General features: G+C 49.7%; 2 protein-coding genes across 2 annotated transcripts; both read left to right on the top strand.

Moving 5' to 3' along the window:
• Positions 1-1,030: 1,030 nt before the first annotated feature.
• Positions 1,031-9,018, top strand: LOC144098654 (uncharacterized). The gene is made up of 3 exons (XM_077631458.1): positions 1,031-1,553; positions 4,416-4,597; positions 6,823-9,018. Exons 1-3 carry the CDS (start codon positions 1,266-1,268, stop codon positions 7,661-7,663), a joined length of 1,311 nt encoding a protein of 436 aa, XP_077487584.1. The 5' UTR covers positions 1,031-1,265; the 3' UTR covers positions 7,664-9,018.
• Positions 9,019-13,715: 4,697 nt separating this feature from the next.
• LOC144098653 (uncharacterized) lies at positions 13,716-21,820 on the top strand. The gene is made up of 3 exons (XM_077631457.1): positions 13,716-14,106; positions 16,008-16,195; positions 20,314-21,820. The coding sequence occupies exons 1-3, from the start codon at positions 13,840-13,842 to the stop codon at positions 21,017-21,019; spliced, it is 1,161 nt and encodes a 386-aa protein (XP_077487583.1). The 5' UTR covers positions 13,716-13,839; the 3' UTR covers positions 21,020-21,820.
• The last annotated feature ends 1,077 nt before the right edge of the window (positions 21,821-22,897 follow it).

The raw sequence follows: 22,897 nt of genomic DNA, 5'->3' as shown, positions 1-22,897 counted from the left end.
ATTATCGGCACGCATAATAGAATAATAATAGCATATTGTAAAATAATATACGAGTGTAATGAAGCTTAACACCAGCGCGCTACGGCAACAGTGCAAAAACAAATGTACCGGGGGCAGAAGCACTGCCGTACAGTAATATAACGGATTGCTGACATTCATATGTTTATAATTAATCTGCGCTTCAAAATCGATCACCATGCGTGCAGGCTGATAAATCAGATGACGCCGCTTTGCTGATCAGGCTGTAACCTGCCACGTAAAGCCAGGAATCGCTAGCGGCGCTATCATGATCTCGCGCTAGCTGCAAACTAAACGAAAACCGCCGATTTGTGGCGCTTGAAATTTTGAAAGCACCGCGAAAAACACGAAGCACAAAAACATGGAGAAGCAACATAATCGCACAGTGCTGAAAGCTTGTTCCTTCTTCTATCACGTTTCGCGTTTTTCCGCTGCCAATTCGACACGGATCAAAATAACAGAGCCCAACCCTTCATCCGGCTAATCTCTGTGGTACTGTCATATTGATTCAAACCAATCTACTGATAACATGCATTGCCTTCGCTCACACACACAAAAAAAAGAAAACATTTGAGCGAGTGCGTCGTGGGCAGTGGCAACAATTCTGACAGTCTCAGAGGTATACGTACTATTGTTAATACTGCTACGCGATGCTAACTAAGCCGATACTTCTGCAAAACTAACACTAGATTCGCTCTTTGCTCCTCTGCTTTTCGTACGACCTGCCTCGGAAGTGGTGAAATTTCACGGGCGGTTCATAGCTGTTAGTGGACTGTGCCGGCTGTTGTGGGACTCCACAGCCCAATACTAACGACTTCCAGCTTTCGGCGAAGACGCCTAAGTCGATGCCATTGCGAAGCATTGCAGAATATTACGCGCGAAGCGCGTTCCGCACGGCTAATTTCGCCTCGATCCGCCAGGGGGAGCGACGTGGCCGCACGGGCTTTATCGCCGCGCTGTTGCCCTCTTGCATGTTAACTTGCATGCCCTGTTGCCGCCGCGCTGCAGGCTTGCTGCGCAGCTGCTCGACGTCCCGCGTGCCGCGGCGTGCCGCGGCGGCTCTGCCGGAAGTTGCGTTCGTTGCAGTCGCCGCTATCGTAGTGTCCAAGGCCGCTCTCGACTCTCTCGCCGGTCCCATGACGAGCTCGATAAGGTGATAGCAGTCACACCACGTTCCGTCTGCCGACGAGAGGGCGCTCGGCGAACACTGCCCTGTTAGACGAACAGTAGTCGAACAGCGGCGCAGCATGGAGGCCACCGGCGACTGTTCACCGCAGTCCGACGACCTCGTCCAGCTGGTGCCATCGGTGCGCGGCGGCAAGAAGGCGAAGTACCGCGGCTGGACGTACACGCTGGAAACGAACAACGGCATGCGCTACCGGTGGAGATGCGACGTGCGCTCGTGCAGGTCGCGGCTCACCACCGACGCGTACGGCGACAAACACATGGTGTACAACTTCCGTCCGCACGACGAAGACGTCCACCTCCTAGAAGCAGCCAGGAAGAAAAGGCGCTCCGAGGCAACTTACAAGCAGGTGCGTACGCAGCAGCAGCACCGCTGTTTCGTCTCTGTCCTGTAGAGGGTGATTAAAATTAAGCTTTACAGGTTTCTTAAAGTTAGGCGCTTGGGCAGGACATGTAATGCGGAGGCAAGATGTCCTTAAAGGTAAAATACTGCATTCCAACGGAAGGGAAGCGTAGCAGGGAGCGGCAGGATGTGTGGTGTGCGGATGAGATTAAGAAGTTTTAGGGGATAGTGTGGCCACAGTCGGCGCAGGTTTAACTGGAGAGATATGGTTGAGGCCTTTGTCCTGCAGTGGGCGTAGGCAGGCTGATGATTATGAGGTGCATGAAATCCACGTCTGCACATAGTTGTGAGGCCATGGCGGCACAAAGTGAAATTGCAGTTGTTACCGGTGGGTGTCTAATTAACTAAAATTAATCACTTTTTAGCCGCTGCAGCTAGCTTGAATGTTTATATCAGAAACACTGGGCTGGTGGCATTTCTTGGCTATCCAATTTGGTAATTTTTCCAGAGCACGCATGTTCCGAGATACCCCCCCCCCCCCCCTAAGGTCCCACTGATTTCGCGTCATTACGCCAACAAAGCGATGATAGTGGACGCGAAACTCATCCGCAGGTTGACGTAGCTGTGACGTCTGGCGTTTCTTCCATTTCGGTATCTGGAATAAAAAGTCATCAGGTTCAGCGGTCGCTCTACGCCGTTTCTGGCGCAACTCCGCGTCACACCGGGAGGAATTTCTCGTCGATCGTCACCGCCCTGCATGCGCAATTACGCTGATCGGGCTGAAAATTAGGAAGCAAATATATCCGTAAAGACGCGTCCTGGAAGAATTCTACTAATGTAATTGTGTAGGAATACGACTACCAGTGTGTTTTTAGTATGAACATGTCCGCTAACTGCAGTCACTAAGAAGTTCAGTAAACGATTTTAGTTAATTAGGTGTCTGGCGGTGACAAGTACCACTCTGTGTCCCCCCCTGGTAGTATAATAGAGGTGGATTTCACGTACAGTCATTGTCAAAACTATACAGCCCAAGGGGTCCGGTTCTGCAGCCCTGCAGCATGACTCCTCTTGCACACCCAGGGACCGTATCTCATGAAGGCAGGATGAATTTGTGTCCCCCCACCCCCCACCCCCCCAAGCTTAGGACTGTCAGCTCTGCAGTGCAGCTGCATTTGCATACTCAGAGACAGTAGTCTCATGAAGCCAAGAGGAATTTGTCCTCAACCCTCGCAAGCTTAGGACTGTCAAGTGTGCTAAAGAGCCCTGTCATGTTTGCAGTTTGGAAGCAAACCCCTTGGGCTGTATATCTTTAATAAAAACTATCTCTGAGCGCCTAAATTTAACAAATTTGTAAAGCATAAATTTTATCTCTTTGTACAGTTGCATCACGCGATCATCGAATCATCGAGCGTTGGAAAGTGCGTTGCAGGCGCAAACGTAACCGGCGTTCTGCTTCCTAGCACAAGTAGCTGTCATCGATTCCAACCCGCAGCCGTGAAAGGCCCAGTGCCGCCGAAGCCGCACACCCCACGTATCGCCCCGCTGCGATGTTACTATGGGTTAGTGCGCTGCTGCCAGCCCTTACCGTGCACTGTGCCGTGCGCTACGCCCTAGGCACTGAGCATAATTTATCCCTTTGTTCCCCTGGCCACGTGTAGGGTAGCCTGCTTGGCATCGCCAGAAAGGGGCTCCCAATAAAGCTGCGATACGTCTGGAATGTTAAAGGACACCGCTTCATAATTATCCTCCAGCAAGAATTCTTTAAGTGCGTTTTGTGGAAGCTGAGTTATGTAGACAAGATTTGAACTTACGCGTCCTCGCGCCTTTCTCCTCTCGCACGCCAAAACGGCGGTGTTCCTCCGCCGGCCCCACCCACTCGCACCCTCCCGAACCTCCGCCGGCTGCGGCGCGCGGCGCAGCCGTGGTAGCGCTTGACGTCTGTAAGAGATTGGTGCTGTGAACCAATGATAACCCCCAGCTGCTGGCGTCACTTGCATGACGTGACGTCGTATGCCAGGTTTCGCGCGAAAGCCCGGCACCGCGCGTCGCCGCGAGGTGCGAAAGCGGGAATTTTTAAAAATGTAATGTAAATTTCCCGTTCGCTTATGAGGCCATGTACGCAGCATGGACGCTCGGTGGCCTGTACTCTATATAGTGCCAGCACTTTCAGGCATTTTAAGGCCTAGCTCAGACACCCCTTTCTGTGGCCGTTTAACCTCCCTTCCTTTCCGTCCTTCTGTTTCTCTCTCTTCTGTAGTTACGACAGTCCTCTTTCGGTCAGTGTCACTCATTTCTCGCTCAAACCAACAACTTCTAGCCCTGCCTGGTGAGCCGGGCAAAAGTGGCGGCAAAAGCCAATGGGCTCTTGGAATGAGGGCCCAGCCAGCTAACCTCGATTTAGTCTGTGCATTAAATGTTTTTGCCATTCACTTAGCCGTTCCAAAGGGCATGGCCATGTCATGAACATGATCCTTGCTTTACGCAAGGTTAAACCCCGCGTAAAATTTACCGCTGAGACGTTCTGGCCGCGTGGTAATGAAGCTGAATATGACAATGAAAGAGTGATGAAATCTCATCCCGAACCTATTGCTTTTGTCCGCTGCAGTTTTACTTTTGAAAGTGGCTTACGATAGATATTGGTGACATGCTGGGCGGCGTTGAGCGCAGGCGCAGCAGATTACATATTTAACTTTCTCATTTTGTGCCGCATTGCAACACTTCTGAATGCTAAAATGTTTGATAATAATTACCCGTGAGAGTCGCCCCGGTATGTGTGAGGAGCCCGTCGAGTTGCCCACTCGACGGGCTCCGTTTAGATCTGCGTGCATCGGGGTTCCCTTTCAAAGGTTGCGAGTGCCCTCTGGTGCAGGCCGTGACGAAGATCGGCGACTACGGCTACGTGCTCGAGAACCGGGTTGGGAGCGTGCTGTTCTGGCGCTGCGAGTACGTGAGCTGCACCGGACGATGCCGCACCACCCCTGACCTCCGCCTGGTGGCAGGCCCATCGCACCACCTCAAGGAGCTGCACAGCCAGGGAAGCCAGCCGGACGGGTGCGTGTGCACTCTGCACTTTCTGGGCGCTTGAGGGCAGTTACGTGCAGTGCTTAAAGTCTGGCTCCATCGAAGGGGGGTCTGTAGTGATTCGAGCGCAGGTGGGGAGGGAAATAAAGAGGGAGGGATAGAAAGCGACTCGCGGCCTGTTTCAACACATACAAAGGAGATAGATCATTTTTAAACGTGGTTGTTTGCTCAATTCATGACGCAGACCTGAAACAAGAGATGCCCGCGCTCTTTCAGTGTGCTCGTTGTTGGTGTCGCGTAGCCTTGGAGCTGAGTGGCCAGCTCTGGAGTGACTCAAGGTGTGAGGCACCGGTTTCCCCTTTTCTTCGGGCCTTTGTGTAGTGCTGCCGAATTTTTTGTTTCTCCGTCTCGGGTTTCAGAAAACATGTTAATGATCCTGCTTAAAATTCAAAGCAATTTTTTTCGAAATTATTAAGAAGTGCTCCGACTACCACTTTTACCATCATCGTCATTATCATCACCAGCCTGACTGCACCCACTGCAGGGCAAAGGCCTCTCCCATGTCTCTCCAATTAACCCTGCCCGTTTCCAGCTGCGCCCAGCCTATGCCTGCAAACTACCTTCTCATCCGCCCACCTAACCTTCTGCTGCCCCTTGCTACGCTTGCCTTCTCATAGAATCCACTCCGTTACCCGTTTACCATAAGAATGGTAAAAAAAAATCGTTGTCTGCTTTGGATTCATGCAGTATCTACATTTTAGCGCGGAGGTCTCAGATCCCTTGCCGATACTGGTGGGGGATCCAGACCCTCCGAGACCCCCTGACATTAAGCCCTGCATACGTGCAAGTAGACACGTGCGCATTTTCGTGTTGCCTCAGCATTCCCATGTCGCTATTCTCACCATAAGGGAATGTTCGCCAAACCCAAGCATCTATCACCAGTCAAAGAATATGTTCCGTTCCGTCGGCAGAGAGTTTCATGTCTTCTCCTAATTTCGATCCAAATTTTTCAGCGCCAGCTGTTAAGGGCACGTTTAGCGGTTCTTAGACGTTGGCGTAAAACCGCGCATAACTGGTCAGCTCACCATGCAGTCACGTATGACGTCACTGCAACGCGCCGCGCTAAGTGGTGCGGACACAGTGACGTCACGAATGGCAGCACAGCGACATCACGCTCTTTACTGGAGAGGGAGACAAAAACGAATAAAAAATGTTATATTCACCGCCGCAGACAGATGTCTCTCAATCTGTGGTTGCACTGTGGCAAGTGCTGCGTTCATATTTGCTCACAGCGCACTAAAGATCGGACGAAAGGCGAAGTTGTGACACCAACAACCGCAACATCAAAGAACCAATGTCTCTCGAGTAAGAAACAGCACACACAACCTCCCATGTACATCAGAGTTATTTCACTTCCACGAAGCTCGTGCCAGACTGTCTTATATTTTATTAAGTATCGAATGAGCGTCGTTTCAGTGGCGCACTGCGCCGCGAATCGAGAGGCGTGCCCTTCCCGTCAGCGTTTGGACCCACGGACCCTTGACGTTAATTTTGTGGGGACGATTTCGATGGGGGTACATTGTTCTACGGCACACGGGTCACGTAACAGCCATTTGGTAGGAGGTGTTGGGTCTGCAAGAGCTCACAATGCAGAGACGGAGGTCAATTAAAGCAGGTCGACACAAGGCTAGTTAGCGCTGTTGCGTCATCTTCCCTTTAACTTGTCCACAGTCTTTGCTTTGAGGGCTGTCTTTTCTTTCCTCTCTTTTTATTTTGTGCAATCTCCTTTTTCGGTTAGAGTAGTCTCTTTGTGATTTGAACACTGTACCCTGTTGACAAAAGCCGACCACCATTTCTCCTCACTGTCCCTTTAAGGCTGTATCCACTCCTTAAAAAGGGTACTATTGACCACGTCATAACTCGCTCTGGTAAAGCACAAATTATCTTCTTCTAGTCGGACTGCCCGCTCACAGACCAATATTTTAGGCAAGTTCAGGTGCCACCAGGGCATAAAAAAGGGTTATCCTAACATTGCATATCGTTAAGAACTACTATTTCAGTCTTATAAGACGTCACTCAATGCACCATACAGCGGCTGGGAAGCACGGTTCGTTAGTTTTTTTAGTGTGGTGAAGCGCATTCATGGGTTTTCTCCGATACACTTGCGGTCCATATATATTTTGCAACTGCGCGAATAAAGTACTGAGAGCCGTGCGCAGTGCCCGTTACAATGTTTTTTTTTGTTTTTGTGGCAGGGTCGGCCACGTAGGCGACGCGTCCAGTGCCATGGAGATCGACAAAGCAGTCATAAATGAATCGCATCTTCCAGAAGATACTGAAAACATGGAAAGCAAAACGCGTCTGCTGTCTTTTTGTAGGAAGCAGAAGCAGCTGGAGGAGAACAGCAAGAACCTTAGGCAACCGAAAAAGGAGCTTGAAGAGCAGCAGGAACAACAGCACGAAGACAGCAACAGCAGCACTGTAACGGTCAAGTCCGAGCCGGATCCACCGCCACCTCTTCCTCCGGCAGCAGACGACATCGGGGACGTAGATACCAGCAAAGATACAGAGACGAAGCACCGGTCTGACAAGGGGGAGTCGTCGTCTGCCAATGTGCAAATACCGGATAGAAGTCCTAGACTTCACACCGACAGCCATTTCAACTGCCCGAGCCAGCCTGGCGCAGAGCCGCGCGAGGCTCCTGCCGCCTTTGGGGACAACGAGTTTATTGCCCTGTCTGACTCCGAAGAGGAAGATATGAACGAGGCCGGGGATAAGAGTTCGGTTGCAGGCGCTGACATCTGCGAGGCCGACGAGAACTCGCTGTACAAGAGCGCCGACAGCTTCTCGCTCGGCCAGAGTCTCGTGACTAGCAGCATCCGTCGCGTGCGCTGCGCGGACGTGCTGGAGATGACTTGCGGCGGGGACTACGACAGCCGAGAGCGGGCCCTACGAGCCGGCATCCTCGACCAGATGCGCCGCCTTCTCGAGGCCGAGACGGACCTGGCCAGAGCAAGGCTACAGACTGAAGTCTTGCGCGGAAGACTGCTCAGGCGAAGTCTTGGGGGCTTTGTCGTGAAGAAAGAACCTGCCTGAACTGAGCCATAGGTTAATGACGAAATCGCCGCCTTAGCCCTGTGTGTATACAGCAGGGTCACAGGCAGTAGGCCGACCCTGCAGCTGTATCAAGAAGGGAGCGTTCGTCACGTGGGCTAGAGACTGCTGACTGGGAGTGTCTTAGCGCAAGACACTGCCAGTCACTATGAGTTGACATAGTCACTCTCATGCATCCGCCATAAATAGCACTGTGCTAGTCCAGTTGGACTCCTGCGCCATGGGTATCATACTCATGGTAAGGAGAATTTTCTGCACCAGACTTTGTAGCCGCAAAGGGAACAGTAACTTTTGACGAGGAGGCAGTGAATAAATCTACAGTTGCACTCTCATTGTTACCTGCTCAGTTCATATAAAGAAGCTTGTTGCTTGTTCTGTTAACAGGAGTACTTCGCTCTGTTGCACAGCCTAGCTGGTATCCGTTTCTCTAAGTAAGACAAGCTTTTTCTGCCCCATGTATGTCGCACGTACATGAACCGAGGTATGCCAGCTTAAAGCATCTCTCTTGTAGTATATTTAATCTGAATAACGGGAGTGCCGAAAGAAGGGCATTGTGATAATGAAATTAGAAAGGATTAGAACGGCTGTGAGAATAAGCACAGACGGGGAGGAATAAGTGAGACGAGAGATGTTAAAATGCAGATGTTGAAATAAAGGGAAAAAGGTTTCTGAAAAACAAAGTAGTACACATATCAGTTCTTGAACATTTTATTGTAGCAACGAAAATAGCTTCTAAAGCTTCTTTGTGGCATCAGATAACGTTATTTCCGCCTGCAGAGTGCCCGTGGTTTTCAGCGTAAAGATAGCCGAAAATAAATCTAAGCAAAATATTCAAGAAAATCCCGATTTTTACCCCGCGGTATTTTTGAACATAAGTACCGATGCCTCTAATAATGCTGCCTGTAATGTCTGCATTGTGGCGACATTGCAGAGAAGTTTTACAGAAAAGCCCATCACTGTGGCACAGTTCTTGCTGCGTCCTTAAAGTGCGCTCTGGCTTTAAGTGAGATAGCGGACATACACATAAAAAAAAAATTCCAGCAGTGCGACAGAAGTTGACATTTACGTCGTTATGTAGCCTGTTATCGTTTATCAGCGCCTTTAGTTTTGTTTAATTTGTTCGCCCTCAAATACTTGTCAATAGAGGTATCTTCAATTACTGTGTTTGATGTGTTATCAATGTGAATGTATCGCCCCCTCACTGACTACTTTTAGATATGACGCGCTGGGCTGACACGTGCCCAACGTGACTGGCTCTTTTGTGTGACGTCACCAGGCAAACGGGCTTTACATAGTTCGTTGTCTGCGAAATAAAGCAGTCCTGCGTTTACCCTCGGCCCGGCTCTGTCACTCCGTCATCCGCTAGGGGTTCGTCCCCGCGTCACTGGAGGCTGCTGCGGCTACTGTGCGTCAGCGGTCATGTCCATGGCTTCGAACTTCGGCTCCCCAAGTTTCGAAGAAAACTAAGATAAGTTGGATATTTATTTGTCGCGTCCGGAAGCCTTCTTTAAAGCGAATGTGTTAAGAGCGAGGGGAAGAACAGGGCCTTCATTGTTTCTGCGTTTTCAACGAACCCGCCGCGGTGGCTCAGCGGTTAGGGCGCTCGACTTCTGATCCGAAGTTCCCGTGTTCGAACCCGACCGTGGCGGCTGCGTTTTTATGGAGGCAAAACGCTAGGGCGCCCGTGTGCTCTGCGATGTCAGTGCACGTTAAAGACCCCCACGTGGTCGAAATTATTCCGGAGCCCTCCACTACGGCACCTCTTTCTCCCTTTCTTCTTTCACTCCCTCCTTTATCCCTTCCATTACGGCGCTGTTAATAATAATAATTGGTTTTTTGGGGAAAGGAAATGGCACAGTATCTGTCTCATATATCTTTAGACACCTGAACCGCGCCGTAAGGGAAGGGGTAAAGGAGGGAGTGAAAGAAGAAAGGAAGAATAGGTGCCGTAGTGGAAAGCTCCGGCATAATTTCGACCACCTGGGGATCTTTAACGTGCACTGACATCGCACAGCACACGGGCGCCTTAGCGTTTTTCCTCCATAAAAACGCAGCCGCCGCGGTCGGGTTTGGACACGCTGTTCAGGTGTCCAACAATATATGAGACAGATACTGCGCCATTCCCTTTCCCCCAAAACCTATTATTATTATTATTATTATTATTATTATTATTATTATTATTATTATTATTATTATTATTATTATTATTATTATTATTATTATTATTATTATCATCATCAACGAAGACGATGCTTCCGTGCTTGCCGGACACTGCGATTCGCGAAAAGTAAATCAGCTGAGCTACAAGGACGCAGTCAAGTTCCTTAATGCCCACCACGCGCCAAAGCGCATCGATATTGACGCAAGTTTCAAGTTCTTTGCAAGAAACCAGGCTGCAAGCGAGTCTGTCCGAGAATATGTTGTTGAAATCCTCAAACTTGCTGATGAGTGCCACTTCGGCACCAGCTTTGACCGCATGTTGTGCGACCGCAGCGTTTGTGGCATCCGAGAACGCTTTGTGCAACAGACGCCGCTCACGCTAGCCGAAGCCGAAACTATTTTTTAACCGCAGAGGCAGCCGCACGGGAAGTGAGCGCCATGAGGCAGCCTGATAACGAGGCAGCGGTGTGCAGTTTAGGTGGCCAGTCTGTCCGCTATCAGAACCGCACCACAGCTAAAATCAAAGATGTACTGATTGCGCACGCTGTGGAAACCATGATCATCAGGCAAAAGCAATGTCCGTATAAAAGAGAGCAGTGCTTTCGTCGTGGAAAGACTGGATATTTCGCAATAAAATGCCGCTCACAGCCTTGTGTTCAGACAGGTCGCAGGCATGATGCCGATGCTTACGCCGTTCAGTCCGAGAGCGCGGCCCCTGAAACGGAGGAAGACGATGTTTCAAGGCTACGCTGCCGCATCCCCCCTCTAAATTTCTATTTACACAAGTCGGGTTTGGCGCTCTCTCCCCTTTGTGCATTTTGCCGTGAGCCAGAATGTATTGAACATTTTTGGCTGTATTGTCGCCGATTCAACTCACTGAGAAAAAGGTTGCTGGAGGAGCCCTTGCAGCATCTTGGCCTTAGTTTGAGCAGCCCGCTCTTGCTATCATTTGGCGCCACCACATTTGGGTTCAGCCACAGATCTGTTTGCACCGCTGTTCAAAATTTCCTGATAGAATCTCACCGACTGCCTTGCTAAGTGTTCCAACCTTTTCTTTTCTATCAATTATTACATTTTGACTAAATCATTAATATTTAATCACTCTCTTTATTATTATTCTTAAAATTTTAAAATCAAAACACTCATCCCTTTTCTGTTCATGATGAAAAATTCACCGGTGTTGCACTCCCACGTGCTTTTCCTTTTTGTAAACTTGCGTTCAGGTGAATAGCCACCCGATTCTTGGCCGATCCCCCAGTGTGGGTATGTGCCATCTTTTGATAGGCTAACAACAACAACAACAAGTCGACACTGCTGCACTCGTCCCGCAGGGTCATTCGCGGGGGCGGTGTTTCCCTCAATAATTATTCACAGCTCGAGAAGGAAGCTCTGGCGCTGGTGTTCGCAGTAACCAACTCTCCAGACTACCTGCAAGGACGGGAGTTTGTGTCGGTCACGGACCACCAACCACTAATGGGACTGCTGCGGAAGATAGACCTGTGCCCCCAATAGCATCGACCCGCATATACAGAGATGGGCTCTGTTCTTAAGCCAATATCGGTACCGCAATGAGCATAGGCCCGGGAAGCAAAACCCCAATGCAGACGCGCTCAGCCGCTTGCCTGTGCCTACTCTAGAGGCCGCTCACTCAGGCACCTTACGGGAATACGCACTCGCATTAGAACACCCCGACTACTCTTTCGTACCTACTGGCGCCTTACGGGCGCTAATGAACGCAGACGAAGACCTCAGGATTGTCCATTATTTTGTACTAAAGGGGTGGCCTGAACATCTTTTGTTGTGTCGCGCTGATCTTCAACCTCATTTTCGCAGTGGACTAGAGATGTCGAGCTCAGCTGGCCTGCTCTACTGGGGTCATCGGATTCTCGTACCCGCCAAAGCGCGACACCCATGCTCGCTGAGCTGCATCTGTGTCATCAAGGTGCATCGGGTGCATCGTACGTTATTCTGGTGACCTGGGTTGGACGGTGAGATTGGGAGTCTTGCACGATCTTGCCTCCCATGTATACAAGCGCAACCAATGCCACATCGCGAGGCTCCTGTCACTTGGCCGGAAACGGGAACCAAATGGTAACGGCTTCACATCGAATATGCTGGACCAATCGACGGACGCATGTTGCTGATAGTTGTCGACTCGCACACAAAATGGATTGAGGCACTCCCGGTCTGTTCGTAAACCTCTGAAGTCACAATCTCGCGGCTTCGCGATCTGTTCGCACGGTTTGGCTTCCCGCAAACAATCTTGTCGGATAACGGGCCTCAGTTTCCAAGCCAGCAGTTTGCCAAATTCATGACTGGCAACGAGATAAAGCACCTACGCAGCGCGCCGTACCACCTACAGTGTAATGCCATGGCCGGGCGCTCTTGTTCGCGGCGTAAGGGACGGCCTCCTTAAGTACGCGGCGGTGAGCGATCTCGAGACGGAAGTAGTGCGAGTGCTGCTAGGCTACCGGCGTACCAGATTACCGTGCGGCAAGTCCCCGTCAGAAATGCTGCTGAACTACCAAGTCCGTTCGCGGTTGGATGCATGTGTGCCATCTCTCCCTCCGAGTTCTTCGCAGCCTTCCAGAATCCAGTGCAGGGATCCCTTGTGGGTTCGCAACTTTGCCCAGGGGAGGCGGTGGTGTCCAGGCGTCATGAAGGGTTCTCGGCTGGTCACAGTTGATACTCCAGATAGGCCAGCCCGGCGTCACTTGGACCAAACTCGTCGTCCGGTGCCTACGTCGCCCGTGGCTCCTAAGGCGGAAGAGCCCGACCCAGTCCAGCCTAGCCCGGACAACCGGAACAATCATCGCCACGAGAAGAGCGCCTCAGCCAGGGAAGTTCGGAATCCAACAGCGCCGTTCCAGTCCCTTCGACATCGCCTCCGGCTGAAGAAGCTGAATGTCCAACAACATCGCCGGTTTTGCGGAGGTCTGCCCGACAACGGAGACCCGTGCAAAGACGCAGCTTTAAAAAAAATGGAGAAATGATATGAAGCGCTGGGCTGACACGTGCCCAACGCGACTGGCTCTTTTGTGTGACGTCACCAGACAAGCAGCCTTTACATAGTTCGTTGCGTTGCCTAATAAAGCAGTCCTGCGTTAGCCCTCGGCCCGGCTCTGTCACTCCGTCACCCGTTATAACCCTTTTGTCCCTCCTTTGAAGCCCTTAGGGGCAACGTTAATAAATCAGACTAAGCGGCTCAAGGTGGGTCTATAAAAAAATAGGCATGATTAACTTTTTTGTTGTTACGAGAGGACCTCTTAAACTGTTGCAGAAAAGCTTTGCAAATCACCTTACATCTCTCTGTGAAATCGTATCTCTCAGATCTCTCAGCGAGATCTCCTTAACGAAAGTGATCTCCCCTATGTACATATTCCTCTTCTGGTTTACTATGCCACCGCGGACATTCGCGGCTCTTCCGACGTGCGAAGGTTAGGTTGCTGACGTGGGCATAGAAATTACTTGGAAAGCAAGGGAAAACCTCGGTTCGGTACACCGGCTCGCGCGAAGAATTCTGCTTCAGGTACTATTGCTTTGTTCTCCATATCATACATCCATATATATATATATATATATATATATATATATATATATATATATATATATATATATATATATATATATATATATATATATATATATATATATATATATCCCCATAGCATAGCGACTGCACCGCACCAAACCGCCTTCAACCAAACTAGAAGAAGAGAGCTCTGAGATAATGCGATTGTGAGCGCACGATGAGGGAAGAAGGAATCTGCCGGAGTGAGTATCGTGCCTGCGCTATCGCATTTCCAGGCCAACGCCGGAAGTTACGTTTGCCAGCGTCGCTCTCGACGTTGGCTGACGTCGCGGTCCGCACGTCCGTCCGGCGGAGCGTGCCGGCCGAGGTGCATTCAGTCCGCCTCCAGAGTTGCGCTGTGCAGCTGCCCCGTTGTAACGCGAGCTCGTTGGTCGCATCAAATACGCCAGCGTCGCAAGCTGTGCACATGGAATCCCCTGCCGATATCATCCAGGAGCTCGCCCCCGATCGCAACAGGCCAAAGATCAGGTACCAACATTACACGTTCCGGAACGTGAGTTCGAACGGCGCGCGATTTCGTTGGCGCTGCACGGTGGCCAGGTGCAGATCTCGCCTCGAAACTGACAAGTATGGCGACCGGCACCTGAAGTACTCCTTCAAACCCCACGATGAAGAAGCGCACGTGGAAGCGATGGCTGGAAAGAGGAGGCGCTCACAGATGTACCAGAGGAAGGTTCGTGTGCGCATGCTTTCAGTGCCTTCTTTGGCGCGTTCGTGGCGCGAACGGTACCAAATGACGAATGAGCGACAGCTGGGATCCTACTGGGGGCGGCTGAAATGTGCCCGAATCACTCTGTTCTCGAGCAACGGTTTCATATTTTTTTTTTAAACAGTATTCCAGGGACGCGTTTTTGAAAGTCGAGAAACTTTAATATTTCCGTAAGTGAAGTAAGAATGTTAAGGAACATTTATATTTCACTTACATAACGCCAGTTATGGAGTACGCCTAAGCAGTTTGGGACATCCTATTTGGGACCTATTGTATACTAAGGTGGAGCGCTTTCAGAATCGTGCAGCATGGTTTGTGACTAGCAATTGTTGTTTCAATGTTCGTAGTAATGGGGTTAAGTAGGTACCGAATGGGACTCTCTAGAGAAGCGCCGACTGCGAATTACGTTAGAATTTCTTTGTCATTTCTGTCAATAAAGCTCATATTACGTAAGGTGAAATGCCGCGCTGATGTCTTCACGGCTCTTTCTTTCCGCATGCCATCATTGATTTGAATTAGCTGCCTCATTCTGTTGTTGAATGCCGATCCGAAGCGCTGATCCGGGCATTGTTGTCGGATTTGCAGGGGAGGCTTAGAGTGAGAGAGTTGAGTTGAGTTGTTGTATGCTACAGGTGGAATTAGCGTGAGAGAATTGAACTTGAGTAAATTGAAAGTTTCAGCTAGTTGGTAAGCCACCATTTGGACTTCTGACGTGCAGAGATGTTCAGTTGCTGTTTCCCGTTCTTTCCTTCTCCATTTTCTCTCTTCTTTTTTCTGTGCCTGCGCATTGCCAGAATGTTGACGTAGATGGATGCACAGTTGGTACCCCTATTTGTTTCCTTTCCCTTTTTCCTCCTTTCCATTCGCTGATTTTTTTTTTCCTGAAAGCATGGTTAGCTCATGTAGTTTGTACAACTTAGTATGTAGCCGCTCCTGTAAAAATGCCTTCACGGTGCTGCAGCATTTGTAAATAATTAAATAAACAGAAACAACAGAGAGAAGCGTCATTCCTGGAGACCTTAAACGTTGAGGCTACTCAAATACCACCAAGGCTCTCTTTGAAACCCCTCAAAGGTGGATTAAGACTGAAATGTAACTTGCCTCTCACAGAGGTGCTGTCACCTCATGAAAACAAGAATGGTATTTCGGCAAGGAAGTGTCTCACTAGTACGGCTGGTTCTACAACTGCGTTTTTTTTATTTTTCTATGAGTCATAATTCCCTCAGTTTCTTCGTTTGTTTATATATTAACGTTATTCCACCATAACTACAAGAATTCACGATTAAATTATCCAGAAATGTCGGCCAGTGTTAATGACGAACTTCAACTAATTCCTCTCGATGAATGTACTACCAACGTGAAAGAAACACGAATAAAAAAATCACAAAAATAATATGTGCCTCGGAAAAAATACAGCCGGCACCAAATAATACTGAAGGGCGATCCTTGCGCCTTCAAAGTGAAAATTGATTGCTCTTATTGCTTGTATTTCTCACCAAAGGTCTTGTCTTGCTGCTCTGGTTTCAATTGTCTCGTTATCTTTTGATTTGTCGCTATGCCAGTACGGTCATCAACGAATGAAAAGCAAAATTGACAGCGTACGGCTCTAAATATTGTCGTGCCTGCTTGGACCAATTTTCCTCAAAGGAAGCATTCAAATGACGGATATGACTGTGCTTGTGTTAAACTTTCAGGCTTCTGAACATGTCATTAGTCACGTATTATCACAGCCACGCGGTAACATTGTGGCGTTGCATTCGTTAACACCTGCTCTAGGAGGCCGTGATTAAGACGCGCGATAACGGCCCTTTCGAGGTTATACCCTGGTCTATAAAATTACAGCATACAGCTCCCTTCGAGTGCAGGTGATTGAAGGCTTCACCTACGTGCTTGAGAACACCCTTGTGGAGCAGAACCAGGCGTGCTGGCGGTGCGAGATTGTTGGTTGCCCGGGGCGCTGCCGTACCACCTACGACTTTCTGCTGGTGGCCGGGCCATCGCAGCACAGTTGCCGCGAACCGCAGGTCACCACCAGTCTGGACCCGTCAGCCAGGTGCGCCTTCGCTTTCATGTCTCCCTGCCTTTGCCGCCTATTCCCGAATGCCCACGGTCCACCTCTGAAAAACGAGGGCGCGCCAAGCGCCAACTGAATGGTTTTGTTTGTGTATCCTTTACCAGGAGCGGTAGAAACTATAGTCACTGGCAATCTTCTGGTGACCCTTATAGTTGGAACCAAGGCCTGCTGAATTCCAGACCTGCACATATCATTCTTGCTGTCCCCTCACCTCTTTCATTTTACTTCTTCATACTGCCTTCTATCCTGTGTTTCCGCTGCCCCAGCTCAGGTGCCGCCGACACAGTGATGGCAGATGCCGGGGTTGACAAAAATCTTTTAACTTCCTTTTTATTAATTTTTATCAATAAACACTTACTACTACTACTACTACTACTACTACATATCAGGAGTTTCAGGTTACACCTTCAGTAAACCTATTAAAAATATGCTTTTTGGGGTAAAAAAAAAGGGGAGGGGGGGGGGGGGGGCTTTTGCGGCATTTTGCAATTTGAGATTTGTAGCCGGTCGTCAGTAATAGCCATATAAATTTTTATAATTTCGAAAACGTGGTTATCTTCGGCACTGCGGCTCGACAAAATATAGCTACATTGCGCCAAAACACACGGGCTTTCTAAAAGCATGCAGGCAAAGCAACCTTTCCAGTGCACGTAACTAGTCAAAAAAAGCTAAATTTTGTTGAGCCACAGAGCCAAGGGTAATCGCATTTTATGAATTGTAAAAACTGATATGGCTATCACTGACGACTGGCTACAAATGTCTAATTTCAACTAGGCGCCTAACTCGGATAGTTAAAAATTGAATTATTAAAAACTAGTTTACTACTTGAAATGATTCACCAGTTTTTGATGTCTGTCAACACTGGTAATACTATGCCGAAAAAGCCATATTTTTACCTCAAAAACCTATTTTTGAGTATTACTGAAAGTCTTCCCTTAAACACCTGGTACAGCGGAGTCCATTGTTGCCGCTTGCACCTACTTTCGTCAGTTTTTAGGCCGCTGAGGGCGCTCATTTGGCCTGTACATGACATTCACTATCATCATCGTTTGCTAGGAAATGCGCTTGTTATCTGAATGTGGCCGACCCCCGCCCTCTTTTATTCGTTTCAAAACTAACGATGCAAACAGCTGCAATAGAAGCTTTTTCGGGCATAACGCAGATAAAAAACCTCGGTTCCTCTCCGTATCCTGCAACGAACTAGAGGAGACAGCACACTGCCAGAACACACCCTCAAGGACTATCCGAAATACACACATAATGTGCTCATGATGACAGAAGTGTATCCCTAAATATGGACAGTCGATGCTACGAAGGTGCTTTCGAAACGCCAAATCCCACACTGCAATTGTTTGTGCTTGATTTTGTGTCATCGTCATCGCCCTGAGGCGTTAAGTCCAGAAGCCACGCTGGTCACAAAGGAGAGCAGAACCTCGATTTATTCCCAAAGCTAGGTGCCTTTTAAAAGCATGCTTAACGTGAGGGGAAGAGGGAAGAGAGAGAGAGAGCGGCGATAGCGGCTGCCGCAAAGAAACGAAAGGGTACGCGCCGGTGACGCGCGCGCAACTCAATTTGCTTGATAGCATATTCCACAGTTCTTCTTTCTTAAATTTTGAAACGCTGCAACGGTCTGTGTTGCCTCGTGGAACGCCTCAGGACTTGTCCGGGGCTCACTGCGGCTTCCTCTGTTTGTGCTGGTCCGGCCGTAGGTTGAGCGGGAGAAGCGACACCGGAAAACCGTTGCGGAGAGTTTGCGCCGCTTAGCGGTTTCGGTTGCAGAACCAGGGCAGTCTGCCGTCGTTGGCGGGCCATCTGCCGGACTTCGCTAGCTCGCATCACCTTCGGGCTGTTGATGCTCCATTGCACCGCCGTGTTGCATGCGGACTTGATCTGCATGTCGCCGGGCCAGCCCCCCCTGGAGTTGCCACCATTACCATTCTGGCACCAGACGATTTCGTGACACGTCCCGAGTCCCAGTTGTGCCGGTACCATAGTTCAGCACGTAAACATTGGTCTCCGGTAGCAATGCCCAGTCATCGTGACCCGCGGTGGCTCGGCAAGAGTAGAAGGAAAACACTAGTCGAGACTGGATCGCATTTGATAAACCCAGAAGCATGTCTGCTGGGGATGTTCCCACTTTTCTGTGGAGTTCGGTAGTTGAACAGTAGTCGCATTAGACTGTCCTCCAACTTCCCACCTTTCATTTTTCGGAGCACATCCTTCACCTTTCGAACAACTCTTTCTGCGGTTCCATTTGACTGAGGGTGGTAGGGCGCGCACTTTAGATGCACTATGTTGTAGTTTCGTACAAATGTAGCAAATTCCTGGCTGGTATAAGTTGACGGCCGTTGTCAGAGACCAACGTAGGTGGCACTCGAAACCTGCCGTGAATAGTACGCAGGCAGCTAACTGTGGCTTCAGTGTTGGCATGCACCAGCGGCATGGCTTCGACTAATTTGGTATGCGAGTCGACCACAACCAGGATCATTTTACCTGCAATGGGACCGGAAAAATCCACATGGATACGGGACCACTTTTCGTTTGTCGCTGGCCAGTTAACTGGTGGAGCGGCTATTGCCATCGGCAGGTTCTGAATGCAGCTCTGATAAGTAGCTGATATTTGCTCGATGTCCCTATCCAACCCTAGCCACCAGAACAAAGAACATGCAACTGCTTTCATCGCCGTCGATCACTGGTGTGTTTCGTGCAGAAGACGCAACACTCTTATACGAGCTTCCTCTGGTACCACCACGCGATTTCTCCAGTACACTAGCTCATGCGACACTGAGAACTCCAGCTTTCGCTCAAAGAATGGCAGTACGAAATGCTGTAACAAGTTTGTGGATCTGCGCCATCTGTTCATTACGTAATGTTTAACCTCGGTCAAAACAGGGTCCGTGGCTGTCAAGGCCTGTAGCTCACGTGTTGTCACACCACCTTCGTCCAGTCTTTCCATCGATATGACGTATTTTGGCCGTTCATCATCCGGGACAGGTTCCGAAGCTCGTTGTCGTAGGCGGCTCAGGGCGTCGGAGTTGAACATCTTTCTTCCCAGAGTGTACAGCAGCTAGTAGTGGTAGGACCTGAGGCAGAGTGCCCAGCGTTGATTGCGGGCGGCGGCCATTGTAGGTATCTGGCGATCCGGTCTCAGCAGGCCCAGAAGCGGCTGGTGGTCCGTTACCAGTGTGAACTCTCACCCTAGAAGGTACTCACAAAATTTTGTTACCCCAAATATTAGCGCCAGTGCCACTCGATCTAGTTGCGAATAGTTCCGCTCAGCTGGCGTTAATGTTCTAGAACGGAATCCAATTGGCTAATGAACGTTGCCGATGTGTGGAACAGAACCGCTCCCACGCCGTGAGGCAACTCGTCACACTCCAATTTCAATTCTTTTTTGGATCAAAGGGCACAAGAATTTCGGCATCTTTATATCATTGTTTAACCGCATTAATCGCGGCTTCCTGCGGCTGTTTCCAGCGCCAGCGTGCATTTTTTATAACAGCTGATATAACGGGAAAAGAATGGTCGACATGCTATGCAGGACGTTGGCGTAAAAAGTCACCATTCCGAGAAATGTGCGCAGTTCAGTGACATTACGTGGCAGCGCCAAGCCAACTATGGCCTCGACGTTCTTTTCCTTCTGGTGAAGACCATCTCGGTCAATTCGGTGCCCCAGATAAGATACAGCCGGTCTGTGCAGTTCGCACTTATCAGATCTAAGTTTCACTCCTCGCTCTCGGATGCGTTGTAGGACGTTTCTTAACCGTTCGCCGTTATAATTATTCACTGGTGACAATACGCCTATAGAAACTAGCCTGTCCAACTCCTGCGTCTTTTTACCGCGTAGAGCGTCGGGGAGGAGCCGCGCCTTACAGAATTTTGGGATGGCGCCCTCCTTTGCGCATCTTTGTGTCGTCTGAGCATCAAACATGCGCTATCTCCAACCAGGCGCCGCCGCTAGACGTCGCTCTGCGCGCTGCGGAGCGCAGACGGCACGGAACTCGAGTGCTTTAGACAGGTCTGTGGACGATTGTACAAATGAGTTGGTCGTGTGCAGTACTGCGCGGGCTTTATATCGGTTCCTTTTCTCTCGACAGCGCCTCTCAGGCTACCACCTCATCCACTGCTGGGGAATTATGCCGCCAGTTGGCAGGACAGAAGGTGCGCACCGACATCGTCGAAGGGACCAGAGGAGCCAGCGGAGAGGCGATTGCGCCGAAGCAGGAGTCAGACTGCGACGACGTGTATTATCCTCAGGTAATCTTGAATGAACGGTCGTCCCCGCTCCTTTCGGCAGCTGCGACTGGTGTCGACGCTCGTGCTGTTGGCGACGGGGATTTTAGCCGAACGCCACCAGCGCCGTTGGAATCCCAGCTCCATGCCAGACATGGACACAGCAGGAAGCTCGTGTGGTCTGATGGCGAGCAGGATCCCGAAGCAGGACCGTCGCATGTCAGCGGCGACAGCCGGGCGGTCCCGGCTGCGCCAGAGTCGAAAGGAGCGCGCAAGGATGACTCGACCGTAGTAGAACCCGAGGTGATTGAGCTGGTGGACACAAATGACGAAGACATTTGCGAGGAAGAACAGGCATCCATGAGCACTGGCTGTGATGACCGCAGCGACGACGAGTCCGACGGGCAGGACCCATCCTCCGAAAGAGAAAGATTAGAGATTGAGCTGCTGCAAGCAGATTTACGAATCGAGGTACTGAAGCGCAAGCTGATAGAGCGCAAGCTTCAGAGCCCTGTTCTAAAGAAAAGTCGCGCCTCGCAAGTAGATCACTCAACCCACGTTGATGAGTAGGTCTACATTCGCCGCCCTGCTAGATCATGGCTTGCTGGCCACTGCCTTTTCATATTGGACAGCAGGCGAGGGAGAAAGTGAAAGCGAAAGATTGTTTTGGAAAGTATCATCGAATAGGGAAAGCATGTGGGACCGAAAAAAGTGAATAAATGAAATCTTGAAACGCCGGGTAGATTTCGTCAAGGGAGCAAGCCCTAGTGCCTGGAATGCCCTCCCGTTTTCTTGGGTTTGATATATAGGAAAGCTGCGGCAGCAGAGACATGGGCGAGTGCGAGTCGTACGGACGGCGAATTGAGCGGCAGGCGCTTTAAGCACTGCACTCGTTGACTTCCTTCATCCTACCTGAACCTGTGAAAATTAGTAACGCAATACTCGGGTAGTTTCCCTCGAAAACTAGTCACTCTTCGGAAACTATAGCTCGTGCAATAACTGTACGGCGCCGTCTAGTTTCGTCGACTTGATATTGAAAACCAGTCAAGCCGAAAGTACATTGTCATTCATTCCGCAGATTGCAAAGACTGTGAGGCGTTTGTGAACCGAACCACTGTCATCGCCAAGTATAGAGATCATAACTCGCGTCTACTATCAGAAGCTTTTCACATTCACGAATTTGGTAACTCATGTGTAATCCAACCATCGGTGGCTCTATTCCCACAGGAGCTCACTTATCTTAATCAGTGACGATTTGATAGCTCCCGAATGTGTGTCACGTCATGATCGTGCGGCATTTTCTTCCCTTCTGTGCTTTGGCTTGCCTTGTCGCTTTATATTGCCCCCCCCCCCCCACCCCTCTTTCGCAATAAACCATTTGGTTGTTATTTCAGCGCATGTGTCTGTCACTTCTTCCGTCCGTCAGCGCTGTTTCGTCGTACGGTTCAACATGAACCAACCAGCCCGACTCAGCCCTTTCCTTGGATGAGAAACTAGCCACTCTTTTTCTTCGCGCGATAAATATCGAAGCAACGAAGGACACGCGCACCCAACAGCCCGCTGAAACTCTATTCAAACACGCCATAGCTCATGGATAAGTGCTCAGTACAGGGCAGCACGCAAACGAAGAACCAAAAGGAGCTGCTAAAATATGATAGCCACGTGAAAGTTTGCGTGCCCAGCTCAGTGACGCACCGCACATTTGAAGATTCAAATTAATGAGCTTCTTCAAAGTCTTATCCGCTGCGCCAATATCACGCCGTTATAGCCGGGGCTATAATATCATTGCATTGCTACTTTCCTTTACATGTCAAAAAATTATATGTTAAATTAAACATCCAGCTGGATAAATTTAAAGTACTCTAAAACTAAAACAACCCGCCGCGGTGGCTCAGTGGTTAGGGCGCTCGACTACTGATCCGGAGTTGCCGGGTTCGAACCCGACCGCGGCGGCTGTTTTTTTTATGGAGGAAAAACGCTAAGCGCCCGCGTGCTGTGCGATGTCAGTGTACGTTAAAGATCCCCAGGTGGTCGAAATTATTCCGGAGCCCTCCACTACGGCACCTCTTCCTTTCTTCTTTCACTCCCTCCTTTATCCCTTCCTTGACGGCGCGGTTCAGGTGTCCAACGATATATGAGACAGATACTGCGCTATTTCCTTTCCCCCCCGAAACCAATTATTATTATTATTATTAAAACTAAAACAAGTATATGCTTTTTTTCAGCGCCAGCTTGCAGCCTATGCAGGTGGAAAGATAGCGCTGATTTAAGAAAAATTTTCTCCGCTCAAATTGGTCATAACGAGAGCACTATTTGCAGCTGTGCTACATCTTGATCCGATCCTTGCTTCAGGTAGCAGACTAAGACAATGAAGACAATGAACATTTTTTTTTTGGAACTGGTGGCGACTCTGTTTAGTGGGTCCCGACTGAACCTTCTTCAGGCTGG

Source organism: Amblyomma americanum, chromosome 7 (genome assembly GCF_052857255.1).
Source record: "Amblyomma americanum isolate KBUSLIRL-KWMA chromosome 7, ASM5285725v1, whole genome shotgun sequence".
NCBI lineage: Eukaryota > Metazoa > Arthropoda > Arachnida > Ixodida > Ixodidae > Amblyomma > Amblyomma americanum.
Note: the sequence above shows the minus strand (reverse complement) of the source record. Positions and strands in the feature narration are given on the sequence as shown.